General features: G+C 45.6%; 1 protein-coding gene across 1 annotated transcript in view; it reads right to left on the bottom strand.

The window, feature by feature from the left end:
- Nucleotides 1-17,792, bottom strand: part of COL20A1 (collagen type XX alpha 1 chain) — a 51,299-nt gene that overhangs the window by 20,601 nt on the left and 12,906 nt on the right. Inside the window, exons 10-21 of the mRNA XM_018073873.3 lie at nucleotides 17,411-17,575; nucleotides 15,929-16,101; nucleotides 15,191-15,320; nucleotides 14,543-14,688; nucleotides 12,802-12,925; nucleotides 12,189-12,328; nucleotides 11,462-11,591; nucleotides 10,793-10,935; nucleotides 9,587-9,719; nucleotides 3,988-4,130; nucleotides 3,242-3,371; nucleotides 2,627-2,683 (exon numbers count right to left, since the gene is read on the bottom strand). Of these exons, the coding sequence (XP_017929362.2) occupies nucleotides 2,627-2,683; nucleotides 3,242-3,371; nucleotides 3,988-4,130; nucleotides 9,587-9,719; nucleotides 10,793-10,935; nucleotides 11,462-11,591; nucleotides 12,189-12,328; nucleotides 12,802-12,925; nucleotides 14,543-14,688; nucleotides 15,191-15,320; nucleotides 15,929-16,101; nucleotides 17,411-17,575 (1,614 nt within the window). The remainder of the gene's footprint in view (nucleotides 1-2,626; nucleotides 2,684-3,241; nucleotides 3,372-3,987; nucleotides 4,131-9,586; nucleotides 9,720-10,792; nucleotides 10,936-11,461; nucleotides 11,592-12,188; nucleotides 12,329-12,801; nucleotides 12,926-14,542; nucleotides 14,689-15,190; nucleotides 15,321-15,928; nucleotides 16,102-17,410; nucleotides 17,576-17,792) is intronic.

Below are 17,792 nucleotides of genomic sequence, written 5' to 3'. Positions count from 1 at the left end.
AGAAAGAGAGAATTTATGCTTGTGCAAACTTAAAAGTTGTTTCTTGGCTTGCCCATCATAAAAATAAAAATACTGTCTTTCATCATCAAACATCTTCATGATCACTTTCTTTTGACTGACTCACCTGGCACCTTATGATATGAAATACAAGGGAGCATCATATTTGGCAGGTTTCTCTTTAAAAACAGACATCAAAGCACCTTTTTTTTTTTTTACAGTGCCTCGGTGGTGTTGTAAAAGAAAGATACCAAATTTTGTACCTGAAACTTGAAATACACGCAGCAAAACTATATATCTCAACTTGAGAGTTTGGCTTTTGAATGTGTTTCAGAGATTCCCTTGATGAAACCTCTGAGATGCCATAGGACAGAAAGCAAAACCAGAGGTGCAGAGACTGGGATGTGACGCTGGAACAGGAGGCACCAGGGTTATGAGCTCTCTGTTGAAAAGGCTCAGGTGAGGAGGTGCTTTAGAAAACAGCTCACGGATGTTACTTTCAGTTATCTGCTGCCACGTAAATCCCAGGCCATGGATGCCAGATGGAGCTGGAACAAAGGGAATGCTTGACGCAAAATGAGAAAAGTCCCTGAAAATCAAGGACACTTGACAAGATTGGCTGCTTCAAAAATGGTTTTCTAGGTCATCAGTATAATAGAATCTAGGAGATCATTTTACTGAGGCTTTGTTGTAGCCTTGCCATTCTTGCATCAATGCCATTTTGTACCTCAGCAGAAAATCAGGCCTTTCAGTTTTTCATACCTCGCTTTTGTAAAATACGTAAGAAATTTAAAGGGGGTGACTTACCCTCCCCGAGAGACCTGAGATTCCTAAGTCTATAGGAGTGTCAATGCCATTCTTCAAGATTGAGAAAGGGCACCCAAACCTATGATTCTGATAGCCATGAGACTGCCGAAGCCAGGATTTAAACCACAAAGACTTACAAGTTGCCATGACCTCCATTGTTCAACCTGATGCTTAGTTTTACACATAAATACCATAATTCTGTAGAACTGGGTATAAAACTATTGAAGAGATCCATGGAAATCAGTTAAAAAAATCAGTGTCTGAGTCTTGAGCCTCAAAACCATCTCTTTGAGTTTGACCCTGGTTGTGGAGCAACGTCCTGCATTCAGGGTAATCTGACTTAAATCTCCTACTTACACACTGCTCTTACCCCAGCCTTGAGCATGGGGCATCCACAGCTTCTCTGGACAACCTGTGGCAGGCCTTCACCATCCTCACAGGGAAGAATTTCTTCCTAATATCTAATCTAAACCTGCCCTTTGTCAGTGTGAAGCCATTCTCCCTTGTCCTATCACTCCAAGCCCTTGTAAAAAGTCCCTATACAGCCTCCTTGGAACTGAAGAACAGTGAAGAAAACAAAATGCCCCCAGAGTCACATAAACAGGCTACAGACTTGTCCCTTCTCCGGGTATCTGACTTTCTTGCTTGGGGAGTCAGTGAGCTCATTCTGACTCTCGTCCAGGCTCCAGGGTCCCTCTCACTGACATCCCTGGCAATTCTCACCTCCTTCCCAGGCTGGTGGCACTGGGATTGCTCACAGTTCTTTGATCTGGCAATGCTCAGCTTAGGTGAACCATATCAGAGTCAGGGCAAGGATCCCTGACTTTGGCAGTTTCACTTCTGCTTTGAAGATTTTTCCCTAGACTTTCCAGCCTAGGATTCCTGCTGTCTTGTTATTCTCTTTGTTTTTTGTTTTTCTCTCCAAACCCCAGCCCAGTGCAGTTATTCACTGTACAATAAACATTCACTCCTGCAATGTCAGATCATTTCTCTCAATAATTTGGTTATATATCTTTTTCTGCACATCCAACTATTGTCTCAGCATTGCTACATATTTCTCTCATTCTTCAAAAAAAAAGATACTTTATAAAACATGCTGAATTTAATACTCCTTCTCTTGTCTTTTCAGCTTTCATAGCCAAACAGCTATATTAAATTCTACAAGGTGACTCATCAGCCTTATGGGAGGACTGTTTTCTGCTTGAAAGTTCACAGAACTTTTCCACAGTGATCTGAACACCTCAATAAACCATTTGAAAACTTAATCCGATATATTCTTTGTTGGTTAAAAATTAGCAATTTTTTCATCTAGGTTGCTTCATTCTTCAATCTTTACTTCCCTCAACAAATTTGAAAACTGAAATTTTGTTTGGAATGGTTTCAAATAGTCAAGAAAAGCCAGCGATGACATAATATCTGTATTCTAATATTTACTTCTTAATAACTTTTTATGACCCTGTAAATTCAACATTTCCTCTCTAATTCATTTCATAGTTTGCTTTATATCAGCTATGAGAACATATGCTCATTAAATTTAATAAGGGACTTTACAAGGAATTTTAATTTGAAGCATGTCATCCTTCTCTTTGCTCCATTTTGGTCAAGTTGTACAGAAATCCTATAAATACTATCAGTCTTTATACTAAATGAGTCTGATTTTAAGAAGTCCTGTGGTTTCTAGTTGTCCTTGGACAGTCCCCAAGGGTGTCTGTCAATAACTGACTGACAGACCTGTTCCTGCTGCTCTGCAGAGCCCACACTGTGCCATTTGCTACAGAATGAAAAACAACAGCAAAGCAGAACTTTATAGGAGATCATTTACCCTCTGGTTTAGGTGGAATGAATCCTCGTATTGAAGGGAACTTAGACAGCACTGGAGCTGAAAGAGAAAACAATCATAGTTGTTAAGAATCACTTCTTATCATGTTGATAAGAATCACTAAGGTTGGAAAAGACCTCCAAGGACATCCAGTCCAACCTTTGACCGAATACCACCACGTCCACTCAACCATATCACAAAATGCCATGTCTACTTGCTTTCTGAGCATGTCCAGGGATGGTGACCCCACCGCTTCTCTGGGAAGCATGCTCTGGTGCTTAACCACTCTTTCAGTGAGGAAATTTTTCCTAATATCCAACCTGAACCTCCCCTGGCACTCCTTGATGCCACACGTGAGCTCCGTTATTCAGGACTGTGGTCCCTGGCTCGAGACCTGGAGGGCCTTCACCCCTTCCCACTCATCCCAGAATTGTCTGGAGTACAGAAATTGGGGCAGGATTTTCATTTTTCAAGGCCAGTAGTTTACCCTTCTGAGCAAAACTCCGGCCTCAGCCAGAGCCCAGTGTGAGTGAGGACATTTCTTCCCCAACAGAGACTGCCTCTGATCGACAGATGGAGGGCTACAAAGAACATGTCCATTCTGACAGATACATTTACCTGTCCGTCCCGTGGTGGATGTGCTCTCACTCTCTCCTGTGTAGTGGATGGCAGAAATGGTCACTTTGTAGGCTCTGTCAGGCAGCAGTGACTGCAGGGTCACTCTGCTACTTTTGCCAGGAGCCATGATCTAAAATGGGATGAAAAAAGAGCCAAATGTTTGGGCAGGCTTCTCATTCTAGCTCTTACTTACACCCCAGAGCTCGGTATAGGAGTTCTAGTGTCAAGTCCTGGGACATGGAGCAGTATCCCTGCTCAGCTCAGCCAAGGAAGCCTGTTGCTCTTGGACTAGACATGCCCAGGGGAAAAGCATTTACCTATGTGAAGACACCAATATTACTCATAGAAATACAGTGGGAGTGCCTTATGATAGAATAACCAGTCTGCATTTAAGCAGAAAATCTGTGTTTTAAAAGGATGATGTTTAAGCTCCCTAAGTAGGAGGGGCAGTAGATTTATCCCCCACCTCCCTCTGCCTCCAGAAATTCTCCACCCCAGTTCAGGGAGCAGAGAAAGCCACATTATTAGTGGTTTTGATGACATAAGTATCTTAATTACAAAAAAAGGCTCGGGATTGTGTTCACAAAGCAACACATCAGGAAGAAGAAATTTAGGTTTGTAGTCCTGTGAACCTGATATCCTCATGGCAAACCTGACTAGAGTGAGCAGAGCTCCCCTGAGCACGACACTGTCCCCTTGTCCCTCTGGTCCAGTGTCTGTCACCCACAAAGGAACTGGAGCTTTACCGTCTGCTGGGCACCAGCATCAGAAACAGGGCTGTAGGTGATTTTGTAGTGTTGCACACGGCCATCAGGGGGGGTCCAGTGGATCTGAAGGCTGGTGGGGGTCTCGGAGTCGATGAAGAGGTTGGTGGGTGGGCTCCGGGAATCTGCAACAGGGATTAAAGGTGAGCAGCACAAAAGGTGGGCAGTGATTCCCAAATGCTTCAGGGCTCTGCTGTGCAAGTAACCAATGCTCAGGGCAGAAACAGCCACCTTGGGGACCAGGCAGGAGAGAAAACAGATTTTGAGGGGATGAGGATTGCCCAAGCACAACACGCCACAACTCAAGCATTCAGCAATTCACAGACTCCCCTCAAAATTCTTGGAAAGGAGAAACAGTCCCAAAGCACAAGGCAAAGAGATCCTTTGTATACAACACGGACAAACATCAAAGCATACTCTTCATAAAGACCCAAACTGAAACTGAATTTCATCAAAAATCTAGAGGCACACTAGACAAACAGCTTTACTGCCAATTAAACTCAGATCCCGTATCAAAGTTAATCCATCATAATTCCTAACACTTTCCATTTTTTTCTTTCTGATTTAAAATTACTCTTAAAAACCCCCAGGGCATCCAGCACACCACAGTTTTGTTTTGTACTTCTGACACCAGCACCCACAACCTTGAGGAAGGGACTCACATGCAGTGCCTGAGTTACTCCCCCTTCTCTAGCCCTGCACTGTGATGTATGGATGGATCCAAATTGGTGATGGTCTGAGCCACAGTCAGCCAGAAAAGGGTTTGCCAGAGACCAAAGCTGAGTAATTTTTAATTATGTAAATGCATTTGCTTCCCTGGGGTCCTGCTGTGCAGCAAACTGGACCTGAGGACAGAGGTTGTTATGCTGGAGTGAATTCTCTGAGCAGAAACTGAGAGTTAGTGAGGGAAAAGCAGAGGTGGTTAAATCAGTTCAAACAAGGGGGCTAGAGAATGGGGTCCTCTGCTCCCAGGATTTGTTTCCAAGCAGTGTCTCACTCTGTATGAAGGCATGTGTCTGGTCTTGAACCCATGCTGGTGTGAAGACACAGAAGTCTTGGGCTCAGAAAATGAAGAATTTATTCAGAGGAGACCAAAAATGATGGATGAGCCCTAAAGACGGTCAAGGACACATACCAAGGTGATGAGATTTCTATTCTGCAGTTTTACTTGTAAGGATCTTCTGCCCACCCAGCAAAGTGTGGGGTGACCTTAGAGCACAGGTTAAGTGAGGATTATTTGCATCTCCATTGATTCTCCTTCCCTTTTCTGCATAAAATGAGCTTACTTTTACTGAGGCTGAACCAAGACTGCAGCAGCTGAATCAGGCTGGAGGCTGTAGCTGTGCATCACCGCAAGGTAAAACAGAGAAGAAAACAAGTGTGGGAGGTAAAGTCACTTCAGCAGCACTATTATTAGTCAGTCCTCTATGTCTGCATCTTTACTGGCTGCACTGGCTGTTTCCTTGAGCTGAGGTAAGTGCAGACTCTGCTTAAATGAACTTTGAAGGGAAAGTTAGGGAAAGTCTTCTGAGTCCGGTTTATTCCAGAAAGCCCTCAGGCCTGGCAGGATTTGATGGCATGGACCTGACAGCAAAAGGAAAGGTCACCTCCTGAAGCTGCCCAGGAGGATAGAAGCATCTCTGACACAGAGGACACCATCTGTGTCTTCTGTAACCTCTCGAACCTCTGCTCCTCCAGAGGAGGAATCCCAGCCTGCCTCAGGTCTAACCAGAATGACAGGCACATATTCAAATAAGAAGCAAATGCTGGACTCCACTCCATTAAAATACTCATCTACAATGATTATTAGCCATGTTTTTTCCCTACTACCATGGGTTAAAGCATCATCCCCACATTTCAATCCTTTTTATTTGCCACATATGCTCTGCTGGGAGGAGCTCATTGTGGAGTGGGATAAAGAGCTTGAAGACATTTCCCAGCCCCAGGCTGGAGATGCTGCTGGCACAGCTTAGCTGGAGGAACAGGGCACATAACTTCATACTACACTTCAGTGCAAAGGCAGCCAGAGTGGCTTAGCCCAGCTTCAGCAGCAGTTCCAAACTGTATCCAAACTGCTCTCTCCTCATCCTTCAGGACTGTTTTATTTTTCTCAAGCTCCTTTTCCTCAGCCTGGATGAAAGAACTCTCCCTCAATATAAAAGAGGCCCCCATCTGCTTCTCAGCAGGACCAAAGCCAGCCCTTCCAGCATTTTCCAAGGATCACCTCCCAGCAACCTCTCCATGTGCCAGCAATTTCCTCTTCCAGAAAGCATCATCTGCACACCCACGTGCTTGCACGGAAGGTTTGTGTTGGTTTGAAGTACCATTAAAGTTGTTCATTGGTATGACAAATGATCACTGTGTAAAGCCTTTGGTCAAGGATAAGAACCTTGTTACACCTGACAAGTTACACAACACACTGAAAGGAGAGCTCTTAACTCAAATGAGAATCCAGTCTAAATATAACAGAGAGACAAGAAGAAACATCAGAACCATGGATAATCACATGGTAACAATTTTGTTGTCCATGGGAAATACATCAGTGTGCTTTTGTTCCTGCTCTGCCTCTTGAAAAGTCTGCAGGGAAAGGTTTGCTAACTGGGTTACTGAAAAATAATCCTAAACTTTTCCTTTTTTTTTTTTTTCTTTGTCAAGGCTGAGAATTGGAAAAAATCCACTTCTTACATGCATTTTGTGACAACTAAAGCACTCTCTTTGGCACCAAGTTTTTCCTTGGGTTTCAGGCTCATGTAGGAGTGAGGCAATGGCAGAGAGGGACCAGACTTAAGGAAGGAGAGAGGGGCATCCCAGCTCTCCCTCACTGGCACAGCAGCAGGGAGGGGTTCCTCCTAGAAGGACACCCAGACCACCTGGCACCGGTGGTGGGAATGAAATTAAGGTATCTCAGTTATTTATGTTGCAATGATCTCACTCCATGTAAATAGTTAAATATCTAAAAAAAAAATATTTAAAAAGACATGACCTGAGTCTTTCCAGCTACACATCTTAACTCCAAAAGTAATTTTTACTCCTTCGTGCTCTCTCTTAATATTAAATTAAACAATTACATCTTAAGCACTAAGTGCTGAGCAAGATAAGAAGACAAGAATGGACATGAACCATACCACAGCCCCCAATTTTGTTTCCCTTCCAGCTGAAGCTACTCACCCATTCTGAATTCATAAAGTGACACATCTCAAACTGTAACTTTGAAACAACCTTTCTTCCTGCGAAAAAGATGAGAAACCTCATCCTAATCCTTCCAAATGACATGTCACAGTGATGAATGTTGCTGGTTTTCATAAGAGGATGACGTGTCTGGTGACCTGTTTTCCTTGAGGGATTGGTGTCTGCAGGGTCCCAGAGTGGAACCCATTTGGTCTCAAAATGGGCATTTGAGGTGGGACAATAGGGATTAGTGGTCCTGAATGAAATGACCTTGGTGTTCTCACCTCACCCCCAGGGGAGGGACACGGTACCATTTTGCAAAACCAGCATGCAAAGGGCATCACTCTGACCTGACATTTTTTTTCCTTCACCTTCAAAGAAGTATTCCTGGAAGGATGAAGGACAGGGAGAGAATCTTCTGTTACCAGTGCTTCCTGCTGAGTTTCACTTCAGACACTGCCCTTAAAGTTCAGCATTTCTTGGAAATTCTACCGAGACATTTTGAAGAAGAACTTTGTGACTTGACCTGTTCTTATATAAAGGGATGTTGCCAAGAGAGGAAAAGAGAAAAACCATGATGAAAGCAAGAGTGGTTTCTCAACCTCCTCTAACACGTATTTCTGGTTTTGTTCAGCATAACCTGATCAGTGCTATTCACCAGGCTTCAACTCAAAGTCTCTGCCATCCTGAGGAGAACTGACAGGTTTCATTGCTGTTTCAGCCCCTAGAATTTCATTTTGTAATGAAAATTAAGGAGAGAGGGCTCAAAAATCAAATCAAGGGGTTTGGGTTTCCAGATAACATAAGAGGTTTCCATGCTGTAGTTGGATGAGTTACTATTCACCAGCTCTGACATGTAGGTTGACACTGTTGGACATCCTGATCACTCAGCACAGCATGAGTGGGTAGCTTCTGCTTGAAAGACTGAAGATTTGAAGTATAACCAAATCCCAGAATTTCCCATATCCTACAGAGTGCCACATCTTCCCATACATCCACTGCACAAGCCTCCAGCAATTTTCTGGCATCCCCAGGTTTCCTCTGAACTGCCCAAGACCAGCACTGGAAATCACAAGCCACCCCTTCCTCTGGGCCACTTCTCTGCAGGCACTTCTTACTTTAAACATTAGGAAAGAATTAACATCAAAACCACTAATTTCATGTGCAGATATCATCTGGGAGAAGTGTGGCAGTGTCCTGGCTGCCCCTGCAAACCGACCAGCAGCACCCAGGCACTGCCCCCCCTGCCCAGCTGCACACCTGGTTTCTTTGAGCGCTTGGTGATTTCTTCGTGCAGAAGGCAAAGCCTGACATCCCCAAGGCGTCCTTGCTCCTGAACAAGGACAGCAGCTGACAAGCAGAAATCAAATTGCTTTCCCTGTCCCACCGGGCTGCCAACAGCAGCAAGGACTGGCTTGTTCCAGTGTGCTCAGAAAGGCACTGTCCCGTGTCGCTGGCAGTGGGCTGAGGGAGCTCCGCTGACACTTCATAATTCACCACATAAAGCACAGTAATTAATTTTTGAACCCTCTAAGCAGCCCTAATTTTCCATTTATCATTATATATCTGTAGGGTGTTTGCTTTCTTGTTTTTTTCTTTTGTCAGTACGTTGCTCCAAGGCACTTGTCTGAGGTAGCTTTCTACAAAGATATGTTATTATTATTTATTATTAATAAAACCTGAGCTTCTTGTTCCAAGACTGCCACTCACTTTGAGTTTCATCAGTTCAACACCAGCCTAAATGAGCTTTTTCTGCGAAGGAGGTTGAGAGCTGAGAGATGGAGGAGGAGGACTGCTGTTGTTGAATGGATTGCATTCCATTCACTGCCAACAAATCCATTTTACACGCAATATTAATTACAAGGACCTCTGGGAGTGCCACTTTTTAACCTCCTATCCTGCCTGTACAAAGCCAGATTTAGATAATGCTTCCAAGGCATTATCCTGCAGGATTCTCTCCTAATTTTATGAGTGCCCTCAGATGAAGCACAGCTCAGCAATGACGTAGCTGAAGAAATCCTCACCCTCCTTAACAGACAATGTTTTACTAACAGGAAACATTCATTAGGCAGCACAGTGACACATTCAGCTGAACACCCTGCAGAAAGCCAAGTCATTTGAATCAATACACTACACAGAAGCACGGGGAGGGAAGAAATATATTCTACATGAAACACATGCAAGGGTATCAGATGCCTTTAAATGCACCAGGCTGATGTGTTTGCCCAGTCTATTTTTGTCAGGACAAACTAAGAACACTTTAAGGCATTTGTAGCTTCTTTTAGACATTTGAGTTTGGGTTTTCAGAGCTGGAGGTGACCAGGTCTGAGTTGCTGCTCTGTGATAAGCTCTGAGGCATCCCATGGCCTGTTTGTTATCCCTGGGCTGTGGATTCCAAGCACTCATCACTTACTGGTCCTGTGATGAACAGAAACCGTGTCGCTTCGAGCACCATCTTTGTAATAGGCCCAGATGGATATTTTGTAGTCAGTGTTCTTCTGCAAGCCTGGCAGGACAGCTGTTGCCACATTTCCAGCAATGGAGAGCTGCAGCAGGGGAAGAGATGAGTCAGTCACATTCCCAGGCATCCCCAAGCTGGTTCATGACATCCAGGTGTCCACCTCAGTGGTTGCTCACAGGCACAAATGAGTTAGCACTGGGCTTTGGGGACAAAGGGTACTGTCTGGGGCTGCACACATGTAAGCAAAGGCAAAATTCCATCCCTGATTAATGCAGAGCAGATGCCCATGCATTGTAGCCCAGTTATATTGAGGAGCTCCTTCAGTATCACAACACAGTGGTCTGACACAGTCAGCCCACCTGGAGCACAAAATCCCTTTGCTGAGTTTCCAGCTTTTAGGAGAGCTGGGGACAGAAGCCCCAGTAACACCCCTGTTCCAGCCCAGATGTGAAGCATTACAGGAGAGACTTGTGTATTTAAGCCACCATTTAAACTGCTGTTTGACCTCATACTCAAAAAAGGGGTTTGAGATGGAAAAGGTCACCTGATCCATCCCTGCCCCTCCTGCACCAGCTCTGTCTCTGGTCATTCTCCTCTGTGTGCTTCTCACCTGGACCTCATCTTTCCTGAAGAGCAGTATCCCAAAAGTATCAGTGTTTACTAGCTCTGAGGGGAGCAGAAGTAGCTTCACCTGTCTTAGAGGCAATACCTCCAGCTATAAATATTTGAGTATTGTCTTTTTCTTGTCCACAACAACTTGACATTGTGGGTTGGTGATTCTCTGCAACCCCAGATCTTTTTCTACTGAATTGCTTCTTAGCTATTTGTTCTACATCCTGTATACCTGTAGTTAATTATTCCTGCCTAAGCTTAATACTTTCTGCTTGTCCCTATTAAATTTCATCCTTGAGGTTTCCCAGAACACTTCTGCAATCTTCCCAGAGCCTGTAGGACTCCTCCCTGCTGTGCCTGCTGCTTCCAGCACTAAAGGTGACTGCTCCACTGAAAGCCAGATCCAGGACAGACCCTGCTGAACTTTTCCGTTGCTTAAGAGCGTTTACCTGAGCAGTTTTACACCACCCTGTTGTAGGTGAGTTCAGAGCCATCAATCAGGCACAAAGCCAGCCCAGCTCCCCAGAGCTGTGTGTGGGTCCATACCTCCTGAGGCTTCTCTCCACTGGCTGTGCTCCACTTGATCTGATAGACAACCACATCAGAGGCAGCGACAGCTTCCCACTGCAGTCGGAGGCTGTTCCCAGAGAGCTCCGTGACCTTCAGAGCGCGCGGCGGGGGGACCTTTACTGAGGGATGCAGGAGGAAAAGGAGCTGAAGTTTGGGCACTGACAGCACCTTGTCAGAGCCAAGGTGGGGAGCAGATGGCTGGGGAGCAACACATCAACCAAGCAGATGTCTGAGACCAGCCTGTCTGTCACTTCTTCAGACCCACATGACAACAGTCATCAGGACAGAGAGGGGTAAATTATTTTTAAAGCCCTAATTAAGAAGGATTATCTCTTTTATGGAGAGGACACATGTCACATTGGTTTTGTGAAGGGGAGAAGGCTAGGAGGGCTCTCAAGGACACAGAGGTTAGTGATACATTATGCTTTTCTTCATTTGCTCCTTTTCTTTATTCCCTCCACCTAATTTTGAACATTACACAGTTGGACATATTCCACACACAAAGAACAGCAGCCATCTGTGCTTCGTGCAGGGGTTTTGGCCACGAGCTGCTGGGAACAGTCTCAGAACATCCCTAATTAGACTCACACAAACCAACTTTGTCACCTGTTACTGAGACTAAAAGTATTTCCATTCCCTACTTACAGGTGGTAACATTGCCAGTAATTGGAAAGGAGTCCCCTTCATCATATGCAGATCTGACACTGATGAAGTACTGGGTGAGGGAGGACAGAGGTCTCAGGACAGTGGATGTTGCAGTGCCAGGAACTTCTACCTGCAGTGGAGGAGTTGTATGAGTTTTGTACGAGACAGGCTGAGACAGATGGAGTTGTTCAGCCTGAAGAAGAGGAGAGACCTTACTTCAGCCCTTCAATACTTAAAGGGTGCTTATAAGAAAGGAACAGACCTTTTAGCAGGGCCTGTTGTGATAGGACAGGGGGTCATGGTTTTAGACTACAAGAGAGTAGATTCAGACTAGATATAAGGTAGAAATTATTTTACAAGGGTGGTAAAACCCTGGCACAGGTTACCCAGAGAGGTGGTGGATGCCCCATCCCTGGAAACATTCATGGCCAGATTGGACAGGGAGCTGAGCAACCTGATCTAGTTGAAGATGTCCCTGCTCACTGCAGGGGAGTTGGACTAGATATTTATGGATGTCCCTTACAACCCAAACCATTCTATGATTCTATGATTAGGAGAGGAACAGGGGTACAGCTGCAGAGAGGTCAGCAGGTGGGTGGTAACTGCATCGGAGGTGCCCATTTCAGTAAAAGTTAAAACACTTCCAGCAGACGAGCTCTCCCCGAGCTGTGGAAGGAGAACAAGTTTCCCAAGTTTCTTCTCCTTCCCCCAGCCCCCAAGGACTCACCTCTCCAGTGTTGCCCCCTCTGCTAGAAGCATAGGTGACGTGGTGAGCTCTCACGGCGGCAGACGCGGCCTCCCAGCTGACTCGAACGGACGCGTGGCTGAGCTCGGAGAAGCTCAGGAACCTGGGGGGACTCAAGGCCACTGCAACAACAGTTACTGACAGCACTCTGAGGCTTCACAGGCTGCACAATGGCAGTGCCACTGTTTGCCTCCTACTGTTCTTAGATGATCCTACCTTGAACTAAGAAGCTCATTCACCATGCAGGGATATAATCGCTCTATGTCACTACCATACATGTGTTTGGGAGGCTGTGAAAAGCTACCTGGGTTTTAGGTTGAGAAACAGCCAAATAATTCTCTTTTTCTCACAGACAAAAGAGACCTCAGGGAACAACTTTTTCTGCAGTCCTTTTTAACCAGGGGAAAATCACTCCTTTTTCACAGCTCACCATGTAATTAGAGATCCCCTCAGGGACCAATATTCGCTTAAGATCAGGCAGGGAAGAGGCAGCATGTTTACAAGCCACATGCACAATATGGGAAGCACCTCATTTAACACATCTCTCCTGCCTTAAGTGTTTAATAACAACTCAATAAGCAGCAGCAGCACTCACAGGTGGTTTCCTGGATGCTGGCGGGATCGCTCGCATCTTCCCCGTACATCGCATACACTGCCACGGAGTACTCAGTGCTGGGGGACAGCCCATCCAGCAGCACCTCGGGCTGGGTCACCTTCACCTGTCGACAGAGAGCTGTTTTGGGGCACCCTTCAGCTCCAGGGTACCTGTCAATGCACTTAACAGAGGAGGATCTTACAGAAACACAGGCCAAGGTCCCTTTGGTTTCACTAAGGGGACTTCTCCACCTTAGGTCTTAGAATTACAGAATATCCTGAGTTGGAAGGGAGGCACAGGGACCATCAAAATCCAAGACCTGGCCCTGAACAGGACAGCCCCAAGAATCCCACCACGTGCCTCAGAGTGTTGTCCAAATGCCCCTTGAATCCTGGCTTGGGGCTGTGACCACTTCTCTAGGAAGCCTGTTCCAGTGGCCAGCCACCCTCTGGGTGAAGAACCTTTTCCTAATATCCAACCTAAACCTCTCCTGCCACAGCTTCATGCCTTGGATCCTGTCACTGGTCACCAGAGAGCAGAGATTGGTGCTCTCTTCCCTCATGAGGAAGTTGCAGACCATGATGAGGGCTCCCTTCAGACTCCTCCAGACTGAACTAACCAAGTGACCTCTGTCGCTCCTCCAGAGTCTCTTACATGAAAATGCTGCAGCTGTTCTGGGTGGACCGGGGGTATGCAAGAGATGTGATCCCACTTTTCTCAGACACATGGAAAGCTCTGGCAGAAGAGCTGGCTGCTGCCAGCACCTCCAGAGCAGCCGGGCTGCTGCCATCTGCTGCTAACACGGCACAGTCACAGCTATCCTCCCGCAGCCTGTTCACTGCAGAGATGCACCCCAGAGACTTTTAGGAGTCTGCACACACTGAAGCACAGCTTATAAAAGGCTGGGAACGTTTTAACGCTAGTTTTGCAGACATGGGGTTTTTGCATGCTCTGGGGCATTGCACTCTTGCAGTGAGTAGGTCAGGAAACTGTGGAAATATTCCAATATGCTGAAGTACAATTTTAAATGTTGGGTTTGCTTCAAATGCTCTGCATCTTGTAAAAAAAAAACCCCACAATTATGCACTGAATGTAGAGTATAAGTAATAATTGTTCTGTTTTGAAAACCACTCTGCAATTGCCCCTATTGCTGTGCATTCAGGGGGGAATCTAAGTAAAAAAGGCAACACGTGTTCCTTCCTACTCCTTTTTTTTGTTTCAAATTCATATCCTCAGCCTACAGGTACTTCAGATAACTCATTAAAATGCACAACAAAGAGTTCTTAAATGTTTCTAAGGGTTTTCCATTCATCAAGCATTGTTTTATTCATGTGCAGTGTCGTAGGTCTGTTTCCAGATGTCAGCAAAAACCGCCCTAACACATTTTCAATGAACATTTTAAAGATAAACACAGTAAAGACGTTTATATACAGCCTCAAGGATACAGGAATTACACTTGGGGCTGCAAAGATGTGAGTTCAGTGCGTGGGTTTCCAGGGTCCCATGAGTGAGTCAGATCCCTCCCATGCCTTAATTTCCCATGTGAAACCCTCACAGTTATAAATCACCCTGAGACACACCATAAAAAAACAATCTTTTAGGAAAGATGTTTCTGGCAATAATTCTGATACATGTTTTTTTCTGTGACCACACAATACCAGTTGACAAAGGTTTAGAAATAGCACTAAACTCAGCCCAAACAGAGAAAAGACGATATTATAGTTATTCTCACGAACTCTACCTCTGCTGTATAGTCCTCTGCTCCATCAGGGGCTGCAGAGCAGAGCACCAGATAGTGTGTGGCTCCCTGGGCTGCTTTCCAGCTCAGCCTGATACTGTTGTGGCTCAGCTCAGAGACGCGCAGGGAGCGAGGGGGAGACAAAGGCACTGAAGAGAAAAATAAGGCAGAAAGACACCTTCAGTGTTATAGGTCTCCAACAGCTCGAAACTCAGAGGAGACCTGGCTTTGCTACAGTTTCTGCAAGCTGCTGGGCACCTAACCCTCATCTAAAACACAGTGGAGCAGTTGCTTTACAGAGAATAGGTTTAATTCACTTAGAGACCAAGGATGAAAAAAACCCAGCAAGGATTGCAATGTACTCCTAGCAGGGTGTGTTACTGCCACATCAGTGGGCTGCTCTGCAGAATGACATAGGAGGGAAGGACCCCTGAAGGTCTGTGGTCCAATCTGCTGGTCAAAGAGCAGCTTACTCAGGATCTTGTCCAGTGGAGTTCTGAACACCTCCATGGACAGAGAGCTGTAGAGAGACTGAATTTGAGGAAGGGGGAAATACACAACGTCAGGCTCCAGCCTGAGGTGGTCTAAGAGTGAGCTTTGTTCACCTTTCGTAGCCATGCATCAGCATAATCCTCTCTACTCACGACCTACATGTGGAGGTGACGCCTCTCAGCCCATCCCCAACAACTGTGTCGTAAACAGGGAGCACCGACACCAGGTACTCGGTGTGAGAGGTCAGGTTGGAAAGTCGCAGAGAGGAGACTGCTCCATCCAAAACCACCTGGAAGCACAGGGGAGGGCTGTCAACACAGGGAGGTGCCAGATGCTCTCTGGCAGCAGAGTGGCTGAACTGGCCATCCCTAGCAAGCGTGGCTTCTCTGTGGCAGTTCTGTTGCCCTCTGAACTTTGTGCAAGCTAGCATCTCCCCAAAATAGGGAGGCAAGAGGAAGTAAGGATTCCTGTTCCCCACCTGGGATCTATGCAAACACCAAGCAACAGATTCTAGCTATGCTCTCACTGAAATCAGTGGAAATCCATCAACAATTTGGATTTGCCTTTCTGAGTCATATCCATCACAGATGAGCATCATCGGACAGCTCTCTGTACTTGAGTGTCCTCTTTGAGTCAAAACATGCCTTAGGGAGGGGATAACACTGTGTAAGAGAAAAATCAGCGTCAGCAAGGCTCACACTATTTCTAGCAAGTTGATATTTATCCTGCTCCCTCTTCTGTCTTGTCACCCTATTATCTCATCATATTTACACTCAGTGTGCATTTAATTAACAGATGTCCCACAAGAATTCTCTACCTTCTTTTTGTCCATCCAAGTCTACCTAAATTCCCAGCCACCATCTGGAAGTCGTGGCAGTCTGGAGAAAGGTCTCTCACCTCTCTGGGGGTACCACCCTTGGATGGATAATACACAACCCGGTATTTCTTTGGTGGTCTCAGAGGAGGACTCCAGGTCAAGTTCATGCTCTTGGAGGTCACAGCTGATATTTTCAGGTCAGTTGGGCTCAGCTGGGGACCTGTGTTCACAGGGAAATCTTTCACAGTGCTGCCTAGGAATCAGAAACACAGTTACTTTCTTATAGTCAGACTTCTCTCTTATAGTCAGACTTCTCATGCCAAACGTACTTTCCAGCTTATAAATATGAGTGACATTTTTCAAATCAACTTACAGCCTCCTTCCCTATAGAGTACAGAAGCTGTTCCAAACTGCTCTGAAATAAATATTTTAAAACTGGGTGTACAGAGAACATAAATACTCTGTAGAGAACAGGCTGTGTATTTTGCTGGGTGCAGGGAATATTTTTTCAACACAAGCCTGCGTTTTTGCATGTATCCAAAAGATGACCCACCTTTCCCTCAATCACAAAAATTTATCAAAATGAACAAGCAAAAATTATTTTGGTTTCTTTTTTGAGAAGCCCATTTTTCTTCGGCCTAATCGTCACCTTTGAAAAACGTGTACTTACGTCAAACAAATACAAATTAATGAGGATGAATCAATTAAAATAAAAGTGTGCTTGAAAGTTAGACTTTCCCATTCTCCTTAGGCCAATCTTAGGGCAGAAGGAGATGGAAATGCATAGAGGATATTTCTCCTGAGAATCTAACCTAACATCTGGAGTGGTTCTTCATACAAGCTGTTTGCCAGCAAAGGAAAGAAATAGGCTGTTTGATTTTAATTTGAAAATGCCTTGGAGGTCCACCATTTAAAGTCTTGTGGAGAAAAGAAGGAAGTGTTTAGGTGTTTTGTCAGCTCCTCATCCCATCTCCCCATTTACTCTGTACACTTTCCCTAATATATTCTCACATTAGTGTTTTTGCTTTTTCTGCCTCCTCTTGGTTGGAAGAAACTCAGAAAAGGGGATGATTAAAACACGTTTATCACACCATATAATAACGGAAGAGGGAAAAGAAGCCCTCCTTTCCCTGTAATGGTAATTATTGTCATTAGGTGATTATATCCACCAAGAGCTGTCCAAACCCCTGGTAGGAATGGACGTTGCCTGCATTGGCTCACTGGCCAAAAGCAGATTCCTAAACCAAGAGTATCAAAATGGAAGTATCTCCAGGTGATGAATTCTGTGAAATGTTAGAGGCAGCAGGTGTTCTGCAGCAGAGTAAGGGTGGAAGGACTGCATCTGGAGGGTCTTGTAGAAGAAAACAATCACAAGAGAAATTGATGTGGCAGCAAGAGGGCTGAGCAAGGAGATCAGCACTGAAGGAGAAGAGTCAGGTGGTGATGATGGGTGGTAGATCTCATGGAGGGAAAGGTATGAGAAAGGGTCAACCCTGACTGCAAAGGAAGGTGGATGGTGAGCAGAGGGAGGGTCAGCGCTCACTGAGGAGGTTTCACTTCACCTGCGGTTTCCTTGTTGCTCTTCTCTTTGATCCTGGTGCACAGGACCCGGGTGAGTTTGCCAACCAGCGAGCTCAGCAGTGGGAAGTCCAGCACGTTGTACACGGTGAGCTCCAGCGGCTCCGAGGCCACCTGCTTCAGCTCTGCCTCATCCGCGTTCTTCACCCCTGCAACCAGCGAGAGAACCAGGCTGAGAGACCCCCCAGAGATGAGCAGATGGACCCCCCAGAGATAGGTTCACCATCACCCTTCTCTCCAAGCAGAGCCTCCCAGTCATTCCAGTGCAGGGGTGGTGTCTGAGTCGCCCTGGGCTTTCCTGCAGCAACCACCTCAGTCCAGCCTGGGAAGAGCTTTCAATGCTATGAGTTCAGATTGTCTTTAGGG

This window comes from Manacus vitellinus, unplaced genomic scaffold (genome assembly GCF_001715985.3).
Source record: "Manacus vitellinus isolate BGI_N305 unplaced genomic scaffold, ASM171598v3 scaffold_26_pilon, whole genome shotgun sequence".
NCBI lineage: Eukaryota > Metazoa > Chordata > Aves > Passeriformes > Pipridae > Manacus > Manacus vitellinus.
Note: the sequence above shows the minus strand (reverse complement) of the source record. Positions and strands in the feature narration are given on the sequence as shown.